General features: G+C 39.2%; 1 protein-coding gene across 1 annotated transcript in view; it reads left to right on the forward strand.

Annotated features, from left to right (window-relative positions):
* The first annotated feature begins 3,924 nt into the window (after positions 1-3,924).
* Positions 3,925-24,506, forward strand: part of LOC139732389 (bromodomain adjacent to zinc finger domain protein 1A-like) — a 44,522-nt gene continuing 23,940 nt past the window's right edge. The window contains 17 exon segments of the mRNA XM_071643254.1: positions 3,925-4,149; positions 6,293-6,460; positions 6,462-6,548; positions 6,878-6,908; positions 6,910-7,034; positions 9,712-9,810; positions 10,542-10,629; positions 10,999-11,251; positions 11,766-12,055; positions 12,464-12,559; positions 13,995-14,133; positions 14,844-14,996; positions 17,848-17,949; positions 19,279-19,503; positions 20,426-20,591; positions 21,500-22,613; positions 23,368-23,543. Coding sequence (XP_071499355.1) covers positions 4,037-4,149; positions 6,293-6,460; positions 6,462-6,548; positions 6,878-6,908; positions 6,910-7,034; positions 9,712-9,810; positions 10,542-10,629; positions 10,999-11,251; positions 11,766-12,055; positions 12,464-12,559; positions 13,995-14,133; positions 14,844-14,996; positions 17,848-17,949; positions 19,279-19,503; positions 20,426-20,591; positions 21,500-22,613; positions 23,368-23,543 — 3,425 coding nt within the window. The 5' untranslated portion in view covers positions 3,925-4,036.

Raw genomic sequence — 24,506 nt, forward strand, 5'->3', positions numbered from 1 at the left:
GTGTTCATTCAAATTCAAATCATGCTATTTCTTTGTTTCAGATCTTTTTAACATGTCTTTCTATATGTGTGTTTTCGTTTCATCTATAAATTACTGTTATAAAGCAGTAAAAGTATCATATTTCTTATCTAGTATAACTGGATTTGGTTGTTCTGTAACCAGACTGGTAACGCTCCTTCTCTTTCATATGCATGTCATTATAGGCCTATACGTGTACCAGTAATGCAGCTTAACCTCATTTTTTATAGTCATGACAGCACAATATATACAGACGTATATCTCTAGAAGACATAGAAAGAATTATTAAAAAAAAACAAATTTTGAGGATCATAACATTGACTTCTTGTAACTGGCCGACCGCTCGTAATAAAGCGCTCGTAACGGCCAGATAATTTGTGGCTTCTTACTTCTTTGGATTCAAAAAGCACGTTAAAAAAAATGGTGTCAAAGTCTCTTAAACGAATACGAAAACATGAAATGCTATGATGCTTACAAAACAATAACTACGACGAAAGAAAATAAGGAAAGAGGCCAAGCATGAACATATATGTTTAATTGACTGCACAACATGTTAAATTAGATGGCCAGAAATCAATTTGAGTGAACGAGCGCAGCGTGTAATCACGTGACTATATCATTATGAATTTATGAATGAACGGATAGTGGAATGGTACTTGTCTTTAATGGATTTCAGTTGAAAAAGTGTTATTTAGAATAAGGTTAGAGGTAATGTGAATGTTTCAAAATAAATTTGAATGAAGAGATTAATATGACATTGAACTACCATGTCATCTAGGCGAAATTTTTGCTAAATTTAATTCAACATTAAAGAATTCGATTAAAAGAGGTGCGATATTGGCCCGGATGCAGGGCCCTTGACAGGTATAGCCCCAAAGTATTCCCACCCCATATGAATTAATTGTTTTTAGGTGAAAACAGTCATGTATGCCTATTTTCCTTGGCAGTGGAATTAACAGCTGAGATACGTAAAACACAAACCCATCCAGTTAAGGGGCCCCCAGCCAGTAGCTGGAAAGTGCTCCCGTATTATTTTATTCTAAGTGAAAAGAATCATTGCTATAATTTCTTTTGCAATGGAAGTAGTACTCAAGGAGGTATCAAAAACACCGAAACCAGTTATATAGCTGTACGGGGCCCCACGGAGTGTTCCTAAAGTGTCCCCACATGTAATTCCACTTTCAAGATCTGCATCCCGATCTATTCAATCTGTCAGATCGGGAGAGAGCGGCAAAAGTGTACGGGGACCGGGAGCATCGTAGCAGCAGCGTTTGGGTGATGGGGTTGGATCTGGCAATTTTACAAATCGGGAAGAAATTTTGAACTGGTTCAAAATTTCTTCCTCATCTCCCCATCAAGATTGACCTATTTTGAATCGTAGCTCAAACGGGGAGAGAGCAGTGACAGTGTAAATACCGCGGGATGAGCGTAACAATTCCAGGTTTTTCTGACCGTAGTAACAGCGGCACAAGAACGGGAAATATAGTCTAAACTAGACACCGACGACATGGTCCCGCTGCTGCGCCGCTTTCTTGATCAAAGCACGACCTTCCCGCTTTAACGACGCTCTCACTAAGTTCTCTGCTCTCGTATAAAATCAAGGCCTGTTCCTACGACGCTTCATTCCTGCTTCGATAACGCTGTTGGCCGCTTTAGCTACGCTGTTCCTACGCTTTCCCAGACTCAATTATGCACGTCTTCCGCTCTCGCCGCTCTAAAATCGAACGCAGCCGATACGCTGGAAAATGTTTGCCAGAACAGCAAAACTGATGATGATGAGGAGGACGCGTTGTCGTTGTCGCGAAAATGAAGACGAAGGAGCGCATATTTAAGAAGAAGAGATGCAAACAATAAAGAGAATAAAGCAAAACACTTTGGAGCTACTGTACGGGACCCCGTGCAGGATAAGATATCTGACTTTGGTATTTTGATATCCGATGGATACTACTTCCATTGCAAAAGAAATTAGCCGTGACCCTTTTCGGCTGAATGAAACCAATGTGTGTGTGTCTGTGTGTAGGGGGCACTTTGGGGCTACTGTCTGGGGCCCCGTACAGGATGAAATAACTGGCTTTAGTGCTTTGGATATCTCTGATGAGTACTACTTCCGATTGCAAAAGCAAGTAGCCTTGACCCTTTTCAGCTGAATAAAATCAATGTGTGTGTGTGGGGGGGGGGGGGAGGGGGAGGGGGTAAGGGGGCAATTATCTTGGGGCTACTGTCTGAAGCTACTGTGTGGGGCCCCATGCAGGATAAAATAACTGGATTTGGTATTTCTCTGATGGGTACTAATTCCATTGCAAAAGAAATTAGCCGTGACCCCTTTTCAGCTGAATGAAACTATTGTGTGAGTGTTGGGGGGGGGGGGCACTTTGGGGCTACTGTCTGGGGGCCCCGCACAGGACAAAATAACTGGCTTTGGTGTTTTGTATGTCTCTGATGGGTACTACTTCCATTGCAAATGAAATTAGCCGTTACTCCTATCAGCTGAATAAAGTCAATGTGTGTGTGTGTGTTTGTACGTATAGGGCTTATAGGGGGTGGGGCACTTTGGGGCTACCGTCTGGGGCCCCGTACAGGATGAAATAGCTGGAAGTTGGTGTTTTGGATATCTCTGATTGGTACTCCTTCCATTTCAAAAGAAAATAGCCGTGACTCTTTTTAATTGAATAAAATCAATGTTTGTGTGTGTTTATACGTAGGCCTATGGGGGTGGGGCCCTTTGGGGCTACTGTCTGGGGCCCCGTACAGGATAAAATAGCTGGCATTGCTGTTTTCATGATAAGTACACCCAAAGGAACAATATCCACCAACTTTTGTCCGTGACCCCCTTCGGCTGAATAAATCCATTTTTCGGGGTCCCTTTTTGTGGTCCCTAGGCTTACGGTACAGGATGTGACTTGCCAGCAATTCATTTTATTGACCCTTGGCCACATCCTTACATGATGAGACCATCAAAAAGTGTGACCCTTTTCAGCTGAATAAATGCTCTGGGCCCCCGGTCTAACAGATCTGTTGGCGGTTTGAATCGGAGACTAGTGTGTTGAGGAGTTGAAACTGAGCTGAGTGCGCGCGATCTGCTCTGTGAGCGCCATTTATTCCCCAAGAAACGTTCGTCGAATCCTCGCCCCAATTTCCAACGCTGCGATCGACCCGGGTGCGCTGCGCGCCATCTCGCAACAATCCGCAAACACGTCATACATCGCACAAACCCCCTATGCCAATGCGTGTAGAAGCCATGCAACTGGAACGACTGAAGTCTTCTTTTCGCCGCGCCGTCGCTCGTTCGTCGAATTTCGCACAAACAGCGAGCCAGCCAGGCTGCTGGATAGTGTGCACTTCTTATGTGTGATGTACGAAAACCACCTCTCTACCTCTCTCAACAAACGTTCAAGTAAGTACCCTGTTACCCAATATTTCTCCTTCTTGTTTGACTACACAGTCCTGGATTTATCGCAAAATTTAATCGCAAGTCGTGCTGAGAATCCCTCAGTTTTGTGAATGCATTGTTTCATTCTAGACTATATCGTGTTGATTTAGAACACATGATACTTGTCCAGACGACACGAAGGAACTATCTTACTCATACACTCTGCACACACGCGTTCAACCTGCCTTCTTTATCATGTTTATAACTTGCTCTTTCAATCGGACAATGGGCAAATGCACAAGTATTTATCATGTTCTAACCACTGACTGACTGTGAGGATCGCCTTTTTTCAAAATTGCGTGATTTTCATGTTTTCACGATTTGGAAAGTGGTTTCTTTTCTTCCCCTGCTAAGCTCACTGAGCTAGCTGTTTAGTGTTATTCTCAGTGTCTCACCTGCCCCTATGGCTAAGCAGCATGCTATGTATGGCTATTCTAATTTTTCTATGCAGCCTTCCGTTAACAGAGAAGCTCCCACCACATAACAGCCTACGTAATTTACAGCTCTTCAGGATCGCCTCAATCAACAGTGGGCCACTGGTGTTCAGAGGAAAAGGTGCTCTGTGTAATGTTCCATCCCTGAAGCAAAATGCCGTTGCTTCGTCGTCGAGAGTTTAGGCCTGCCAAACCGCCAAAAGATTTGCAGCCTGATGAGGAAGTTTTCTTGTGTCGACTGACTAATGAGATATTCAGGGATTATGAGTGAGTAACAAATAGAAACTACCATTGTACCAATGACTGTGGTACCAAGATGGCTATCCTGGGTTTTTAGGGGGCTAATGTTAAATTATTTTAGGCTTAGCAAAGTTAGACCTCTACTTTAGCACAGCCCCTAACCTAACTCAACTGCGGAGCCCCAACGTGCAGCATTGGGGCTGTGACGTTTTCACATTCAGATCGAGGAGTTGTACAAAACGGTGCCATTTCGGCGCTATATTTCCTTAATTTTTCAACAAAAACTACTAGGAATACTTACATGGGTCGATTAAACCTAAATGATTAATTTTGGCGACTGTTTGATGCATTTCATTGCTTATGATGCAGAAAATGTTGTCTTATAACTCGAATATCTTTAGCTCACCGATGCTCACTGAACTCACAATCACTCGCACAGCTCCCAGGCGCGCGCACAGCATGCATGCAGTGCAGTGCATTGACAGCATGCGTAATACGTACTAATGGATATAGCAGCAAGTCTCTCCACTACTGTTGCACTAGGGCAGGCCGCTTATTACTCCTAAAAAATGTAGAAAATTTTGCAGTTTCTAGATAAATGAGTGAGAAAAACCAAGTCGAAAAGGAAATGTATATTTCATTTTTTATTGTCACTGTGTTTATGATGGAAATTTAGCCGTGCTTTATTTGTGAAGTCGCCGTGAATGTGGCATTGGAGTTATTCGTGATTTTTGCTCCCGCTCAGCTGCGAGGTAACCGCCAGGACCGCGCCTTGCGGCGCGGTCTCCGGGGCTACCCCTAACCTTACCTAACCCTAACCCTAAAACCTAAACCCTAAAACACTAACCGGTTAAACTCTCCTCGGGTTTAACTAGATCTATAACTGGTAACCCTATCAAACCCTGTAAAAGCCACCTAGCTAACTTTAATCAAGTATGATACATATCGCTTAATTTTTCTTCAATTTTAGCGGGGTACATATGGATATGGCTGTGCTGAAGTTAGAAGCCTAAAATAATTTAGCCCCCTGAAACCCAGGATTGCCCAATTTTGTCCTTGACCTTGTCTGCACCCAGCCATTGACTGAAATGATTAATATGAATAAAACATAGGGTCTGGTGAATCTAGAGCATAGAGGATCTAACGGTTACTACCTAGTGAATGCCTTTACATGAATTTAAAGAAGTTATTAAGTTTGTTGTAATCTTCACATTTTAATAGTTCAACTGATTTTGCTCTATTTTAACATATTATCTCCCATCATGTAAAATAATTTGACCAAGAGTGAAACAGATGAAAATAGCGACTTTTTTTTCCCATAGGGCTAGATTTTAAGTCTAAGCTGCACATGATTCATGAAGGGCAATGTATCTTCAAAGAGAGAAAGTGAGTTCTTTCAAAAGAAATCAACAATTCAAAGAGAAATATTGTCTTCTTCATATGTTTGACTTGAGCATAATGTGGAGGTTTCTTTGTATATTTACACACAGAACAGGAAGAAGAAGAAGAAAGAAGGATTCATATATATTTGTGGTAGTATACTATAGAAACATCTTATTATGAGTAATGAATTGCTCTTGTGTGCTGAATAGTGCATCTAAATGACTGTATCTAATATTCAAACAACCTTCTTTTTGAGTAAATTCGAAGTGACCAAACAGGGAGATTGTGGGAGGGAGGGGTGTCCCCTTCCCACAGTAAAGAGCTTTAGCATTTTTAAGCTGTAAATCATGTTAACTGGTGCATACTCGATGTAATATTTTGGAAAAACTCCCTTTTGCAACAGCCACCTAGAATTGATCCATTATAGGCTAGAATATTTTGTTAAAAAATGATCGTCCAAAAACAATGTTTTGTTTTTTTGTTTTTTGATTTTTTTTTTTAAATGAGGCATGGGGCGAAACTTGCCTGTCATATGACCGTGAGAAAGACCCAGAGGCGTGACTGTGGTATACCCGATGTGTGAGACTTTGTACGTCTATGTTGTATTTGTTTGTCTGTTTTTAAGTAGAGAAAATATAATTGATATGTTGGTCTCATCATATTGTTGGACATATAGCAATTTCCATGCATAGGAATCCAACTGTATGACTGGAAAATGCAAAGTGCATAACGAAAATGCTGACAATCCATGTAAACTACCACTGTATCGCTGAATACTTTATTTCAGTGATTTCTTCAAGAGGACAATCCTGTGCAACAGCTTAGTATGGAGCTGCAGTTTGACAGGGAGGCCTGGTCTAACGTACCAAGAAGCGATGGAAAGTGAGGAAAGGGCTTTGAAATATTTAGCAAGCTTCCCTGTGTACCTTGAGCCCCCTGTCCTCTACCTGGCACAGATCTGACATGTGTGATGATATTTTCTTGTTTGTCAAGGATCGCTTCTTTGTTGGGGAAATTGTCGATGTTGTACACCTAGATACCAGGTAATTTTACACATTTTCTGTATTTGTATTGTAAAATTAAGAAACAAAATTAGCAGAAATTACTAATGGCTATTTAAGTGGAATCCAGCCACTTTCTTGTAAAGCTGCCAGATTGTTTGTGTGTTTTTCTAACTTGTCATACAGGGATTTTTTTTTTTTTCATTTTTTCAATTTTTTTTTTCCTTTTGTCGCAGGCTTGGGCAAGAGGGCAATTGGTTTGTAGTGCACTGTTTCTTTAATGAACATGAAATGAATGTGGGTGTCTTATTATCATATCAAAATGTGTTGGTAATATGTCTACCATTTACATTTGCAATTGACCAACACAGGGAAACATGCCGCGTGAATCGAGTCATCGTTCCCCCCGCAGTACTCAGCAGATGTTAGTGCATCAGAGAGCAGCGATGATGAGATCATATTTGTCATGGATAATGGAAAGGAAGAGAAGATGAAATCTGTTCATGCAGAGCGCAAGACACCCAAAAGGTATACTAGAAGGTTTGGTGACAACAGGCATACATATTGACTGTGTAACCTCACCCTTATCTGTGATCCCGTAATGCCTCATTAGAATGCTATGCAGATTATGTGATTCTTAACCAATGCAGTGCAGTGAGCAGTACAATTTAGATCACAGCTGCGTCAAGTATGCAACTACCGATAATTTGTGTATGCAAAATTCCCAGTTGACTACAAGGAGAACAAAGTAATTGCTGTTAGGAAACAATATACAAAGGTCAAGCACTATTTCATGGTCTTGTTCCTGACCCAATAATTGGAGTTTTTATGCCTCCGCCACGTAGTGGTGCCGGAGGCATTATGTTTTTGGATTGTCCGTCCTTCCTCCCGTCCATCCGTAATCAATTTTGTGGACAGCGTAACTACAAAACCTTGCGAGGTATCCTAATGAAACTTGGCATGCATATGTGTGAGGGGGTGAAGTTGCGCCTATCAACTTTTGGGTGCACATGCTCAAGGTCAAAGTTCAAGAGGTCAAGGTCAAATGCTCCAAATATTTAACTATTTCCCCCATATCTATGCAGTGCCTAAAGATGTTTTCTTGAAACTTAGTGTATACATGTACTACCCAATTATGATTCTCTGATGAGAGTTTCAGGTCATTAGGTCAAAGGTCAACGGTCAACTGAAAATGTTAGAATTTTACTTTTTCTCCATATCTTGGAAATGGTTCAAGGTATCTTCATGGAATATAGTGTATATGCATGTACTGACTGGCAGTGATTATCTAGGGAATTTCGGAATCATTAGATCAGAGGTCATGGGTCAAAGGTCAAGGTCAACCCTTCAAAATTTGACTATTTTCCTCATATTTATGCAATACCTGCAGGATTTTTTTTTTTTTAATTTGGTATATATTATCCAATAGAGATTCTCTGGGAAGTCTTTTTTGCCAAAAAGGTCAAAGGTTAAAAGGTCACAGATCAAGTGAAAGTGCTGAACTTTACTTCTTCCTCCATATCTCGGAAGTGGCTCAAGTTGTCTTGAAACTTAGTACATATTTACAATGTATGCATGTTCTGCCTGACAGTGACTCTCTTATGAATTTTAGCGTCTTAGGGTCAAAGGTCAAGGGTCAAAGGCCATGTGAAAATGGTAACAATTTACTATTCAATACAGAAATTGCACTTCTTCTCCATACCTTGAAAATTACTCAATGCATAAACTTATAAAAGGGTCAATGTCAAGTAAACGTCCTCAAATCCTCAAATACATGCTCTCCCATTCATCCAATTAAACCTACATTGTAGGTTAAGGAAGGTGAACATTCAACACATTTGTGACAAACATGTCATTTTAGTATTTTGCCAATTATGTGAAACGGTCATCACACATTGTCCACATGTACTATAGACCTATTTGGAGAATATGCATTATGGCGGAGGCATACCAGTCGCCATATCGACATTTCTAGGTAGCATTTATGATAGGCTGAGAGCTCTGACTCGACCAGTCTGTTATTTTGCCTTAACGCCAAAATATACTTTTTACCAGTTATTAGTATACTGATGGCTGGTACTAACAATCACTCTAATGCTTTAAGCTGCATAGCCGGTGTATTATGAATGAGTTGCAATTGTTTTTGTGTGCAAGTCAGTCAGCTGGGAACTGCTGCTGACCTGAGAATCTTGTGAAAATGGATGCTGCAGAATTTAATTCAGAATGCCATCATTTTGTCAACAAATAATGCACAACACTTGGTTGGATCTTAGTAAAGTTTTCCATCGTGGCTCATGCATCATATGTTTCGGTCTGTTCCAAAGTTACGTACATGTGGATAGTTCTTACTATTAACTAACGTCTTGTGTGAAAGGCATTATTTGCAAAATAATTATTTAAGACTGATAATGGCTGTTCTGTCTTATTAAGTTTGGTAATTAGTCAATGAAGTTGACCATATACGGCACTAATCATGTTGGAAGTGGTGCGCCCTCAGTGGCGGGGCGCGGCTCACGATATTGCTTGGCATATGTACACACTGAAGAATCACGATTATACAGCTGCACACTATATTCAATGATACTCGGTATTATGATGATATGTAATTTTTTTTTTCTTTTACGATTTTTATAGAATATTATATGCTCAAACCATTTCTTAAATTGCATTCAATGATAATTTTTGCCCATTTTTTTGTCCTACCCTTTTTATGGTTGTTTTTGGTATGTCATGGTTCCTTCCTTTTGGATGTGCTCTTTTTTTTCTTCTTCTTCTTCTTCTTGTCCCTATTTATTGCAAATCCAGTTCTTTTTTTATGTGACTCATGATTTATGTAACAGTGTATAACGACATACAGTTTTAATATTGTATATTTGCTCAGGGGATCAGCCTCGAAAGGCCAATGGCCTACTGCTGATTTCCTCCATTTATTTTAATTGTTATGTCAATCTGGAACACACACTTTTTAACTTTTAACTGTGATTATGTATTTATCCAAAATAATTTTTGGTTTGTATATATGTATGTGTTAGAACTGATTGATTGTGTATTTATATGTTTTTACCTGAACTGTGGAAATAAACTGAAACTGAAACTGAAGTTGCTGAAGAAATCGTAGTGTGATTCTCTTTAATGACAGAAAGTGGTATCGAGTTATGTCTTACTGTTCTAATATGTTTGTTTGTTTTTCTTTTTTCTCATCCAGGAGTTTACCTGCTCAAATGCTCAAGCCCTCGATGTACAAATATGAAGTCACCTCGCTGCAAGGCTCAGGAACTTACATAGCTCCCCATAGCAATGTCAGGTCAGTGATCATGGTGATGCCCAAATATGCAGAATGTAAAGGAAGCATTGCAGGGACGTGCAAGTCAAGTCAAACTTTGTTTTTGTAATTGAATGATTTCTACAGATACTGGCTAAATTTTGTGCATAGTATTTACATGTGTAATTACCATGCATATGCTTTTTTGGCCGTGAAAACCACGAAACTTCAAACAAACTTGCAAACTCTGTCTGTGCCACACCGTTCTAATGCAGATTAGGTTCATGGGACTGATGAATGAAAACCTTTGAGATGAGGAATTTGACAATTATACCAGGTAATTTTGTTTGTGTAGTCATATCTTGTTTCTCAAGCCATCATAGCTTTACAGTGTACCAGATAGAAGTTTTGTTGTTATTTTTAAGTGAAAAGTAGTGTTTGTTTCTCTCACATTGAGGCAACTAAAGTGTGACATATCAGGGTTCTGAGGACGGCCATTGCTTTATTTAAGTTGTCTTGAGTGTTGGGCAAGAGCTTTTGCTTTGAACCAATTACTAAAGCACCGTGGCATGCATCTGTAGTAAGTCATGTAATCATACAACTTCGGAATGCACCAAATTTGTGCGTTGCAGGCGAAAAGTTTATGCCATAATGTACAGAGTTGTAGGAAACTGTTGTGGAACATACCTGGGTAGCTGCATTACAATTCTAAGTTTTGCATAAAGATGAAGCTTATGTTAACCATCTTGGAATGTTTTTCTCTCTTCCCACAGTCGAAAGAGAGGCCTCTACACCAGGGATAAAAACAAGCTGTACCTCAAACATCATTGTCATGTTGTGGATTATATTTGGACTGTCAAGGTATTGCCATGCTTGTGTCGAGGCTTGATTTATTGCCTGAGTTGTTGTATCTAAAAGTACTGTGTTTTCAAGTTACTTGAGTGTGTATGTGTGCATAAGTCATGATGCTGAACTCATGCTTGCATTCAGGATTGTCTGATTTGTTTTTAGACCTGTCTGAAATTCTCAGTATGGATTAATTCAAAAACATATGAGCCATGTTGGCCAAATGTAGCACAATACTGAAGCTATGACCAGGTTGTTAGCCAATTAAGAAGCATGTGAATAATAAGTTTTGGTAAAACATGCATGACTTCTGTGTAGAGCTTTACCCATAGAATCGATCAGGATTGACAAATGAGTTTTCTCATTATGTATCACCCAAATCAGTCACAATACCTGCAGAAGTTCCGCTTGAATGAGAGGCGCTTTGAGGAATTCTTTGCCGGTCCACCTCCAAACTTCAGCTCCACACCTGCAAAGCGAAACACCCATAAAGTCATGCAGCATTCAGAGCAAGAGAGCTCTGCAGATGACGATGATGATGCTAATGATTCAGAAGATTCCGATGAAGACGATGATGACATCCCGCTTATGGAGGTGAAAAAGAAGGCTGCAGCCAAAGGTGGTGAAAAGAAGAAGAGTAAGTACCCACTATTGTTGAGTGAGCCATCCTGCATCATGATAAAACAGTAGAAGATTACCATCAGTTAGCAATATAAGTAGAAATATGGGATTATCATTACTCCATGCTCAAAGTAGATGGAAAAAACATTTATTCCAGACTGTTTTCAATTATGTGTTCTACAAAAGCCAACACCTTACTGTAATTTGAGTGCTGATGTGCATAAAACCAGAAATGGTTGTGCAAATGTCAGATATATATATATATATTTTTTTTTTTTTAATTTTTTTTTTTTAAAGATTCGTCATGCATGCAGTACAAGGTAAAATATTATGCAGAACTGTTTTCTCAGTCGAGTTCCTCAGTGTACTTCCAATTTTCTTTACTAAGAGATAAAAATGTATGTCATGTTTTTCAACTGAAAGCTGCCTCTGTGGTCCGATAGTAGGAACATACTAGAGGAAAAGAAAAAGCGAAGATCTGAAGTCAGAACTGCATATCTCATAGTAAATCTCATCTTGAATTTGTTCAGGAAAATACAAGACTTCAAACAAGGAGAATCGAGAGGCCAAGGTCAAGAAGCCAAGGCTGACACCAGAGGAGAAGGCTGCCCTCAAAGCCAGGTTGAAGCAAGAGAGACTAGCAGAGAAGATGCTCATGAAGCAGAAGATAGCAGAAGAAAAGGCCAAGGCCAAGGCTCAGCTCCGTGAGGAGCAGGCAAGAGCCAAGGAGGAGCAGCGGGTCCAGAGGGAGCAGGAAAAGGCTGCAAGAAGGGAGCAGATACGGAAGGACATCGAAGAGAGTAAAGAAAGAAGGAGAAAGGTGAGGGATCTTTTTAAAGCTGACAGATATTTTGCATGTTGTGTCATATCTAGGGCTGCCTTGTCTCAGTTATTATGCGAGAGGCTCTCTACAAAATGTTGAATATTTCTTTACTTGAGAATTGGTATTTCAAGTACATTTCCCTAATGACTCTTTTGAAAATCCCTGGCTGTGATGTGTGAATGTTGGTTGCCCTGCTTATATGCAGTGATTAAAATGTGATGATAAAAAAAAAGGAAACAAATCATACAGAGTTTTCCTGCTTTTTTGGCTGTTGAAAGGGTACATTCCATGTGACAGTAAAGGACTTTTCGAAATTGTGTACCTTTATGCCTTGTGTAATACCATCAATGCAGTGGCATTCTTAAAGTCTTAGTTCTTTCGTGTGCTGTTATTTGTTCTCTGCAGGAAAAGGAAGAAGAACGGGAGCGCCAAAGAATTCGCTTTGAGTACATGAAAGAGTACATGAAGCCAAGAGATGATTTAGAGTGTGATGATCATAAGGTAAGATCAAGTTTGTTTTTGTTTTTTGTTTTTGTTTTTTACATAAAGCTTAGCTAGTTCGTATGTTCATGTGTGATGCATGTCATCTGTTGTGCGTCGTCCTTCATGCATTGTGCATCTAACATTATCTTTTTAACATTTTCATCTCTTTCTTGAAAATTGGTGTCAGGATTTTTGACCAAACTTGGCAGGAATAATCAATTTATGGAGATCATCGTGGCCTGTACAAATGGTGATTGTACCCAGTAGGAGACCTCTTGGGTTGGGTCCAAATATTCAAAATTACCAAAAATTAGAATATATTCAGTATGGAAGTGTTTTATTCAAAATATAGCCTGTGCTTTTGATGGTGGCTCCTCTTTATACACAAAATGGTTGAGTTTTTAGCGTCTCCTTGTCTGTACTCTTCTGACCACATTCCTTGACAAATTTCGCTCAAGTTTTGTACAGAGGTGATCATTGTCAAATCTTGACCTTTTACTAATGTTTGTAATGCTGCTGCAATGTTTGGCCTTTTATTGGGTCAAAGGCAGCAACTTTTTGTCTTGCTCTATCATCCAGAGACAAGCGAGACATAGGCATTACCTTTAAGTCGGCTGCGGTGGAAGTGTTGTCGTCAGCAACTTGGTTTACTCTTTAATAACTTTCCACAGCTTTTAGCTATGACCGCCAAACTCATACCACAGGTATATCACCTAAAGATGACAGTCACATTCTGATATTGGTGAAATCTATCATGGTCAAGGGGGGGGGGGGGCTGATTCCATACCATCAGTGGATCGATTGTGGCGAAATTTGGTACGCGCGACATCCCATTAAGATTGCCTCTTAAAATTTTTTGAAATTATCCGTTTTTAATTTTAATAAATTAATTGTGCAAAGTAAGCCCAACTTATTTTGATCTGTTAAACACTAATTAAAAGCATTGAGAGTCTATTTTGGGGTTTGTATATCTGTTTTGATATATTCAACAATTGCGCTTCGTAAAATCTTTCAAAAGTCATTTAAATTCTTAAGTATTTTATTGTTTTGGGAATTTCTTATGTATTTCTTTGTGTTTTACTATTTTTTCAATGGAAATTGTCATGGACCTCTTATCTACCATAATTAGCAAAAAAAAATCAATCAATGAAAGTGATGAATAGTAAAAATGGTCATGTCTTTATGAGTTTCATGAGAGAGCATTGATTTCCATAGGAAATCTACACAAAATCACAAAATTGTGCATGTTTTCGGGTGAAAATAGTCAAGAAGCCTCACAAGTGTTGGAGAATTATTGCGTGAAATGTGGAGGGGGGTTAAGGGGAAGCAAAAGGTATTTCCACGACAAATGCACACAAGATATCCACCATGCAAATTTGCACCATACTGTAGTTTAGAAATTGTCAAAGCAAAAAAGTTAACACATTTGTCTGAATACAATGTATCTTTGTAGGAACTCCCGAAAGCCTTACCTGTTACAGGGCTAATTCCTCAGGAGCTCTTTGGGGATTGTGTCTTGCTGCTGGAATTCCTCCATGCCTTTGGGGACCAGCTAGCTGTCAGTGAGGACTTCCCAGATGGTGTATCACTAGGTTAGTGACAAAGCTTCACATCTCACCTGTTAGGGATTTGAGTACTCCTGTTTAATGAAATTTTAACCCGTTGAAGATGGGCTGATTTTGCTGTAACACATATTTCCCGTAGACACCTGCCCGAGTATACTCAGGATTAGTCTTCATTGGGTTAAGGCACTTGTGTATACAGTTGACTCTGGTTCTAAAAGTAAAATCAGAGTGTTTATATCATGATTTGAAGAAGAAGAAGAAAATACAAAGAAATTTTGCATTTTGGGGCATTTAATTGTTATATAAGTATTCTTGATAAAGAATGTCCACTTTATATATGGCACATCTTAAGTTAAGCGTCTGTGGGAAAACAGCTGAATGCCTTGGTGAGTTGGTTAGTACTGCAACTAGTGGGCCAAATTTAGAGGGTTAATTTGGCTTGCGAACCATCTAAATTAGGCTCGCGAAAAGGGGTAAATTGTGTCCACAGCTATCTCTTGGTTCATTTCTTAACCTTGGGCTACCTTTATGAAAACTGACCAAAATCTGTAAGAGACTTTCTATAACAACTAAGGTTAAAATAATTGAAGTAGATGTAAAAAGCAGATGAATTAAAGGAGAATGATTTTCTTTCTTGGTATGTGTTTATTCTGTTATTACCAATATACCCTCTGTTTCTATAATCCTGTATTTACTTTATATTATACCCTCTGATTGTGTAATCCTTCTCTTAACAGAAATGCTTGAGGAAGCCCTAACCTCCAACAAAGTAGATGGTAGTCTCTATGACATTATGAGGTTTTTGCTGAAGTCTTTGTTCCGAGTCCAAGAAGAAGATGAAGTGGAGTGGAAGTCAGAGCTTGAAGAACAGGGAGTGCAAATACCCAAAGGTACAAGCCTAAAAGAAGCCTATTTTAGATTTGATTTAACATGACCATTATTGGAATGTAGGGTGGTTCTTAACTTGCCAAAGTAACCATGAAAGCTTTAAAAAATTTACAGGTTTAAGTGATAAATCTTTGGCTTATATTCATGCAAGTCATCTTTATATTTGTTTGAAGTCATTTTGGAGTGGTGTAGCTCCCTATAGTTATGCAATACTGTAAGAAATATATTCCAGCAACAGATCAAATGTGTATCACCAGGATTTTTTTTCAAAATATATATATACAGGGTGTCTCAAATAAAACTATACACTTTTGAAATGGCTGCCGAATAAGAAATATATAATTATGGGGGAAAAGGTTTATATGTATGGATACTTTATGGACTCAACTTTCATGTGACACCAAAAGGTCTACAAATAATTCATGCTTGAATGAGCACTACTCACTTTTGTAAAGGGTATGAAAATTAGGCTGCGCAGGAATTAGCCTTTTAAATTTTTGACAGGTGAGTCCGTTGGAGCTTAAAAAAACTGAAGTTGATATGATAAATTTATCAATTGCGATCTGTTTGGGTTTGCTGCGTGAATTTTTTGGTTTATTAAACCAAACTTTTATGCCTGAGTAAACCACAGTTGCATTTATTTTATTGTAGCATTGCAAATTTCCCTGGTAGACTCAGTGGTGTGTTCATGTGAGTAAGGATGAGGTGATGGTACATGTTGCAATTTCCATTTTACACACTCTTACCTATTTTTATGCCTCCGCCACGAAGTGGTGCCGGAGGCATTATGTTTTCGGGTTGTCCGTCCGTCCGTCCGTCCGTCCGTCCGTCCGTCCGTCCGTCCGTCCGTCCTTCCGTCCGTCCGTAATGAATTTTGTGGACAGGGTAACTACCAAAACCTTTTGAGGTATCCTAATGAAACTTGGCATGTATGTGTATTAGGGGGTGAAGTTGTGCCTATCAACTTTTGGGTGCACATGCTCAAGGTCAAAGGTCAAAAGGTCAAGGTCAAATGCTCAAAATTTTACAATTTCCCCCATATCTATGCAATGCCTAAAGATATTTTCTTGAAACTTAGTGTATACATGTACTACCCAATTAAGATTCTCTGGTGAAAGTTTGGGGTCATGAGGTTCAAAGGTCAAAAGGTCAAGTAAAATGTTAAAATTTCACTTTTTTCTCTGTATCTTGGAAATTGTTCAAGGTATCTTCATGGAACATAGTGTATATGCATCTACTGACTGGCAGTGGTTATCTAGGGAATTTAGGGTTCATGGGGTCAAAGGTCAGGGGTCAAAGGTCAAGGGCAATACTTCAAAATCTTACTATTTTCCTTATATTTATGCAATGCCAGCAGGATTTTTTTTTTTTTAGACTTGATGTATGCATGTCTAACCCAATAGAGTTTCTCTGGAATTTTTTTTTTGCCAAGAAGGTCAAAGGTCAAAAGGTCAAAGATCAAGTGAAAGTGCTGAACTTACTTTTTTCTCCATATCTCGGAAGTGGCTCAAGTTATCTTGAAACTTAGTACATGCTGAATTTATGTATGTTCTGCCTGACAGTGCTTCTCTTATAAATCAAAGGCCAGATGAAAATGATAACAATTTACTGTTCAATACAGAAATTGCGCTTTTTCTCCATACCTTGAAAATTACTCAATGCATAAACTTATAAAATGGTCAAAGTCAAGTTAAAGTTCTTAAATCCCCAAATACATGCTCTCCTATTCATCCAATTAAACATAGGTCAAGGAAGGTAAACATTCAATACATTTGTGACAAACATGTCATTTTAATATTTTGCCAATTTTGTGAAAATGTAATCACACATTGTCCACATATACTATAGACCTATTAGGAGAATCATGCATTATGGCGGAGGCATACCAGTCGCCATAGCGACATTTCTAGTTTACATCTGTGACTTGAATGAAAACCTTTGCCCCACATTGCAGTTATTTTCAGATTAGTAGAATATTTCATTGATTTACTTAATAACCAGATGGGGATTATGTAAATTCATTATTCAAATTCATTTTGTTGAAAATTTTGCTGACTCACATGAACACACCACTGTGTCTACCAGGGAAATTTGCAATGCTACTACAAAATAAATGCAACTGCGGTTTACTCAGGCATAAAAGTTTGGTTTAGTAAACCATAAAATTCACTAAGCAAACCCAAACTGATCGCAATTGATCATAAGTTTTTCATATCAACTTCAGTTTTGTAAGCTCCAATGGACTCACCTGTCGCAAATAAGGCTAATTCCTGCGCAGCCTAATTTTCATACCCTTTACAAAAGTGAGCACTGCTCATGAATTATTTGTAAACTTTTTGGTGTCATATGAAAGTTGAGTCCATAAGCTATCCATACATATAAATCTTTTCCCCCAGAATCATATATTTCTGATTTGGCAGCCATTTCAAAAGTGTATAGTTTTATTTGAGATACCCTGTATGTATTTTTTTTTTTTTTTTTTTTTTTTTGGTCACATTTTCAACAAATGAATGCCCACTTTGTTCGTGAACTTTAACTCTTTGCCAAGGTGAGAGCAAAATTCCTGGCAGTGTAGACGTGCAGTTAACCACAGTGAATTTGACTTGGATTTGTTTGCATTTTGTACAAAAGACATTTTGTGTGCACTTACCAAGAATCCCTTTGACTGGGACATAATGGCTCATTGAAGTCACACATACCAAATCTACAAAGCAAATGTAAATTTTTACTTAACTCAAAATCGTTTTGAGGGGCTAACTGTTCAAGCTAGGACTTTACATTTACGCTATGGATGTGAGAAGAGGTGAGAAGGAATGTTATGAGTAACATGGCTGAGTTGTTTTGTTTTCACAGTGAATATAGCAGAGGCACGACTGGAAGAAGACCCAGACCCCACATATGCTGCCATGACGAGAGCCGCCACAGCTGCTCTTGCCTGGCCTGTTGTCCATCAAGGTAGACAGTCCCAAAACTTTCTCAACAAACGACTTGTGTAGCTGGTAGATATATTTTACATAACTTCTTGGAAGCCATTGCTACATGGTCCATCTGCTCTTTGTCAGCAAAGAAATTGAATGTTTGCGAGTTTTTTGTTGTTGTTGGTTTTTTTTTTTGCACTAAGCAAGGTAAGATGAATTTCTTGAACAGTTGAGACAATTGAGCAAGCACTTTGAAATGCTAACCCTTGTCACTGCAGCTAAGCATTTTGGCAAATTCACTTCAGCCACAGGACCAGTGAACTACAAATGATACAGTATTTAAACCACTACAATATACCTACCTTGGAATCAAAGCTGTGAAATAATATTACATATAACAAGCAAAAATATTCATGCACTGTTCTTTTCGTGCTAGATTCATGTAAAAAATGTCCACCTTGTGAAAATTTCCTCTTTTACAAGTACTGTAAAACAAGGAATGTTCATGTGTATTTTAATTTTGCAAATTTCGCGAGAACCAAGATTCGCGAAATTAAAATGCATTTGAAAGTTCTTGTCTACACTACGCATTGCATTGAATGTCGTTGAGGCAGCTTTCAAAAATTTAATGCCGCGAAATGGCCGTCAGCTCCAATTCACAAAAATTTCATGCTGCGAAAATATCTTTTATAGTAACCCCAGCAGCCATTTTCAGGGCTGACATAACACTGAGTGAGAAAAGTCTGGGTCATAGTGTAGGTTATGTATTGATTCAATGTGGTTAATTTGCACCACATGAAAAAAAAAAAGTAATCAAAAATGAAAATAATGGTAGACATATATGCACAAATAAGCTGAAAAAAAAAATTGGAAGTGAAGGAGTGACAAAAATTGAATAAAACAGTGCAAATGTGAAGATAATTACAAAAGTCTATATCAAATGTATTATTTTTGGTTAAAAAAAGAATATGTGATACAGGTAGAGTAAGTAATGGTTTGAAGTGTCCAGCATTCATAGTGATGCTTATGTGCAAACTTTTGAAAAAATCTAATCAAACCCGACTCCGTTTGTGTGAGTTAGAGTTTTGTATTATTATTTTTTTGTGCGTGTAGGAAGAGAACTTGCAAAGTACATTTATCATTAAAGGATAATAAAACTTTCTCTCAGGGAGTGAAGTTTGCCAAGTGACATAAGACTGATTAGCAGAATATATTTGACTCTAGCTTTATAATTCACTTCAAGTTTATATTCACTCTCAATTTTCACAAAGAATTTTGATTGGAAGTAGCTTATTTCAATCAATATGTAATAGCAACTGATGAAAGAACTTGAGTTGAAAGACATCTTCGTTTCCTCTGATGACAGGCATGGAGTTGCGAAATCTTCCTATTGAACCGACGACGGTGACAGAGATCATCCGGCTACATTTCCTGTCCTCTGGTGCACAGACAGGCTCAGAGGATTCCAAGTGGCGCTACCAGCAGCGGGGAGGCTACACCTGCCATGACGACCCTGGCCTCGAGTTTCGCATGCATGATTCATGGATTCTCAAGACGCTTACCAAGGGAAACTTGTTTGACTTGAGTCCCGGTAAGGCTGTCATGCGGATGAAGAAAAAAAAAATCCCTCCCCTTCCCCCCCACCAGCTACATCATCATGGAGGGATTAATTTATAGTGTTAATTTATTGTGTAGAGGCCTCCACACACTGAGCATGGTAATGCCAACGGTCCAGTTTTCTGCTATGGCATGCCCAAAGGAACCATGTCTGGTTCTGTTTCAATATCACTTCCCGCTAATAATTTTGTTACAAAATAAATCTTCAACTGGTGATTTTGCTGGTATTCATTTTAACATAAGGGTAAAATTTTTGGTGGTTTTGTACCAAAATTATTGATTTTATATCAGAATTAGACATGTTTTTTTGTGGCATGTGATTAAAAAAAAAATGGACTGTGTCTGTGTTTGTGCTCTGTGTGCAGATATGATTGAAGAAAAACGCTTGCACAATATTTTTTTGTTAGTTGGCCCAGGTACTGTATGCAACTAGATATTTACATGTTCTGAAAATTTCAGTAAAAGTTTAGAAAATCAAAGTCACTGAACTCTTGGTAAACAGATGCTATTTTCCAGCCATAACTTTTGCTGGGAATGTCAAATGATGATAGAATGTAGCAGGAAGGGTAGAAATGTTAAAAACTTCTTAGCAGTAAATATTATTGAAAAGTCATGGTTGAAGGTCAGTGTACTTTGACTAGGACTAATTTTACAGTCATATCTTCAGCTAAATGTGCTGATTGTGTGGACTGGATGTGGTAGGAAGGATGGAAATAAGTAGACTGAGACACAGATGAAAGCTCAAATTGAAAGTTTTGTGAAGCTGTCATTTTCTGGCTGGAACTCTTGAGATCCAATGGTGATTTGATTTTGTGTGTTTGTGTTTGTGTTTGAATGCTTTACTCTCAAGTGGTTTGAATACCTTGTTGATAACACTCTAACATGCTTTGATACAGAGGGCAAAATGAAGATTCTGAAAACCCTGACCAATCAGTTGCTGACATACGTTACAATGCGTGACGTCATAGAGGGGAGCTTTGACAACTGGATGACATCACGCAGGGAGCTGAAAGAACTTCAGCGCCAGGAGCAGCGGAGAGAGAAGGAGGAGGTCACAGCGAGGTGAGCAGCTTTCTGGAATCCTTCAGCTTGTGGATGTTCTTTTGTCTTGCTACAAATATGCCTGACAAGAGATTGCACATTCCCATGCATTCAAATGTTCAAGTGTAAACCAGTCAAAACCTGTGTGTTTGATATATGTTACATGCACTCCATTTATTTATTCCTGGTCATATGCCCCAGCATTAATGAAGATAAAAAAGAAATAAAGGGGAAAAAAAAAAGAATTCCAGAAAGCTAACACAAGCTGAAAACTTCTAATATGAATGAAGCATGGAAATAAGACCATGAGTTTATCTGAAAAATTTCAGTCTGTGATTGATCGTCAATATCATGCTTCAGAATATTTCTTTCACATCTAGTTGTTTTCTGCTGAAATGTTGCATGGGTTTCCTTTTTACATGATTGTGAAGCCAAAATGGAGAATGCAGTAGTGTGTCTAGAAGCTACACAATACTTGTACACTGGTTCCATGTTGTACACTGTAAGTGACCTATTTCTAGCAAGGTATTATGCATGCATGGTTTCTATTATTTTAGAATTTATAGAAACATATACCTTTAGATTTTTCACCTTCATGTCATATTGTCTTTTGACTTTAATGACATATCAAGACCGAGGTCCAACAACCAAGCCAGCACTATGAAAATGTTGGTGAGGTTATATTATGTTGATGATGTTGATTTTTAAAAAGGCAAAGCTTTCTTCTTCTTTTTTTCTTGCCAGGTCCACTAATGAGCGGGTGTGAGTGCATATGCATATGCTTTGGTCTAGTAGATACATAGCACTTCTCAGTGAATGAAAGATAGTCAGACCATAGTCATCCCTGTTACTCAGCTCAGAAACGATACCTATGTAGATTTAGAAAAAGTTGTTTAGCAGAAAGAGACATTCTTTGTTCTTTGCTCTAGATGGAGATTGCGAATGGAAGAGAGAGCTCATGAAAAGCTGCAGAGAGAACAAATAGAGAAGGAGAGGCTAGAAAAGTTGGCCCAGGAAGGTTTCCAAGGGGTGGTGAATGGGGCCAGTCCTGTCTCCTCAGGAACTCTTGGAGGAACTCCAGAATCAACAAACAGGACTCAATCTAGGAACAAGGGAGACTCCCCCAGTGACTCCATGGACACTGAGGGGACAACCCCCGGTATGACGCCTACAGAGATTGAGGGGAAAAGGAAAGAAATCGAAGCAGAGAGCTGTGCTAAGAAGGCAGAATTTGTTAAAGAGGAGGAACGACTGTCAAAAGAAATAGCAGAGGCTATCATGATGTACAGTGTAACCCCATTGGGGGAGGACAGATACTTTCGACGGTACTGGAAATTCAACTCCTTACCCGGTCTGTACGTTGAGTGCAACAGAAATGTGGATATGGATGTACTGAAGGAGATGGTGCATGAAATGAATGTGTGTCAGAGGACATCATTTGAGGTGAATGGGAAAGAGAGGGAAGTTCAGGTACTATGTGATCACCACAATACCTCCAATAACAGTAACAAAGAGAATGAGGACACCAACATCATCACCAATGGTCAGATGGAGACAGATGACCATGCAGTGCCTTCAGAGATTCCCAAGCAGCAGACTGACAGTGGGAAAGAAATCGCCATGGAAGTGGACAGGGAAATGCCCCAGCTGACACCTCAAACGTCCACGGCAGAGGAGTCTGCCCCAGAGTGTCAGTGGGCATTCTACAATGACCCCAGTGATGTCGACAAGCTGGTGGAGTCCCTGAATGTTCGAGGCTTCAGGGAGGCAGCCCTGCGAGATGCCTTGCAGCAGGAAAAGGCCAAGCTGGTTAGCGTGATGAAGAATGTCCCTACAGAATTCCTGACCAAGTCAAAGGAGGAGCAGTCGGTAACAGAGTCAGGGCCGGCGGTCCGGAAGCAGGTGGAAGTAAAGATGAACAGCGGCAAGAAGGGGCTCCTGTCCAACACTGCCAATGGCGAGGAAAAACTAGAACTCATGCTCAGGGAACAGATTCTTGACATAGAGGATCGCATGTGGCAGGGAGCTCTGGGATTTGTAAAGGTATGCATGCAACTTATCTGTCGTACAAAAGTTCTTCACCTTCCTTTCTAGCTCAGGGAAAAGATATGTGGGTTGTAATGAACAAGTTGGAAGCATTAAGTATTGACATGGAGAAATATTGGCAAAGATTACGACTCAGTGATGTTGAAAATTATCTTCTAAAGAGGTACTTTGCATTTCCTTAGAAGGTAGTTGGTATTTCACAAGAAAATATACCTCAGTATGTGATTTTGTTTGAATAAAACCTATTACATCAAAGCAATAGATAGACAAAGTGATAAAATGAAGCCATACATACGGGTATGCAGCAACATTTAAATACAAGGAAGTCACCAGAAATAATGTTTTATGAAGTAACTTTGGGAAAAACAACTGTTTAAGTTGCTTCTTTTGTCAAGTAGGAGTATTGATATGATATCCTGACAGTCTCATGACCAAGATAACTTTCAGGGTACCCATTGATCACACTGTTGAATTAAGAAATCCTGGTGTTCATTGGTCATAATTTTCTTACATACTAGTAGTCCTTCCAATTTTGGCACAGATGTTTGCTGATCTGTCCCTTTCATTTCAGTGCACTCACAGTCACAGTATGTACAATTTATATGTCACCCCGGAAAATGTTATTTTCATTACTTTCACTTGTATGGAAAATGTTGACCATCTGCTAGGTTTTCATACTGTTATGATAATATTTTGTATGCACAATAATAAAAGCAGAATTAGTACTGAGTTTCATAAAATGTCTGGGCAGGTGCCTGATCGAGCTGGCTGGGTGGAGGCCATCGAGCAGGGCTCCTATGATCGTCAGACCAAGGAGATCTCCTGGGGCCCTGTGTGGGCTAGGTCCATCTTGAATGATGGAGACTTTCTCAACATGTCCATGTCAGACCTACCACTTCCTGATGACAGACCAAAGTCTAAAGACAGGTAGGATGAAAAGCAGCCAGCAATTTTCAATGAGCATTGTATTCAATACATCCAATCAATCACACATATAAGGCAAAATAATGTGCTGAAATTCATACCTGTAGATACCCTGCTGAGTCACCTTTATGCATAAGACAAATTTGGTTATACCTTACATGAAGAAATTAAATTTGCATAAGCTAGTGTTCGTTTTACCATGCTTATAAATTCATGATGAATAGAGTTGAATATGTTGGATTAGGGTAGAGCTATGACTAACTGACAATGCTGATATGTGAGACTCACTGTCTATCACCTCACACCAACCTCCACATAAGAGGACAAAATGTGAATCACAAAATGCTGCAACTGTTGAACTGATAGTCTTAGCAGAAATACTTCCTTTCAATTTCATTTCATACGTTAGACAGCTAGACTAGATTCTTAGAAACAAAGATAAATAATAATCGATATTTACATAAGCCATGGTCACAACTCGCCGTACCTGCAAGTGCGTGCTGTCTACTTGCAAAAACATGGACAAAATTTGGGGATCCGTACGTTGTAAGTACCACCTCAGTACGAATTTTGGAGCACGCAGACACGCCATAGCACTTTTATGTCACAAGGAACTTTCGCTGCGTTCGGGCTATGGATTCACCGTAAGTACGGGCAACGTACTTCCCTCTACAGTAAACGTGCATACAACGCACTGACTCCGTGCGTCTTTTAAAATTTTCCTACCGTCACTTGCTTGACGGACGGCGCACATAGCACGTGCGTATTGAGCATGTGATAAGTACGTAGTCCATGCTTATTCGGCACTTCCGCGAGTTCAACTCTTCAATAGAGCATGCAGATCGTACCGAATAAGTACCTGCTCCGCACTTACAACGCAAGTTGTGCGCACTGATTTCTACAATGTACACAAGCCGAGCTGACAGACGATTGTCATCATTTCGTCTCCAAGACGTTGGCAATTAG

The sequence above is a fragment of the Diadema antillarum genome, unplaced genomic scaffold, assembly GCF_040938485.1.
Source record: "Diadema antillarum isolate AM-2024a unplaced genomic scaffold, OU_Dant_1.0 seq00000418_RagTag, whole genome shotgun sequence".
Taxonomy (NCBI): Eukaryota; Metazoa; Echinodermata; class Echinoidea; order Diadematoida; family Diadematidae; genus Diadema; species Diadema antillarum.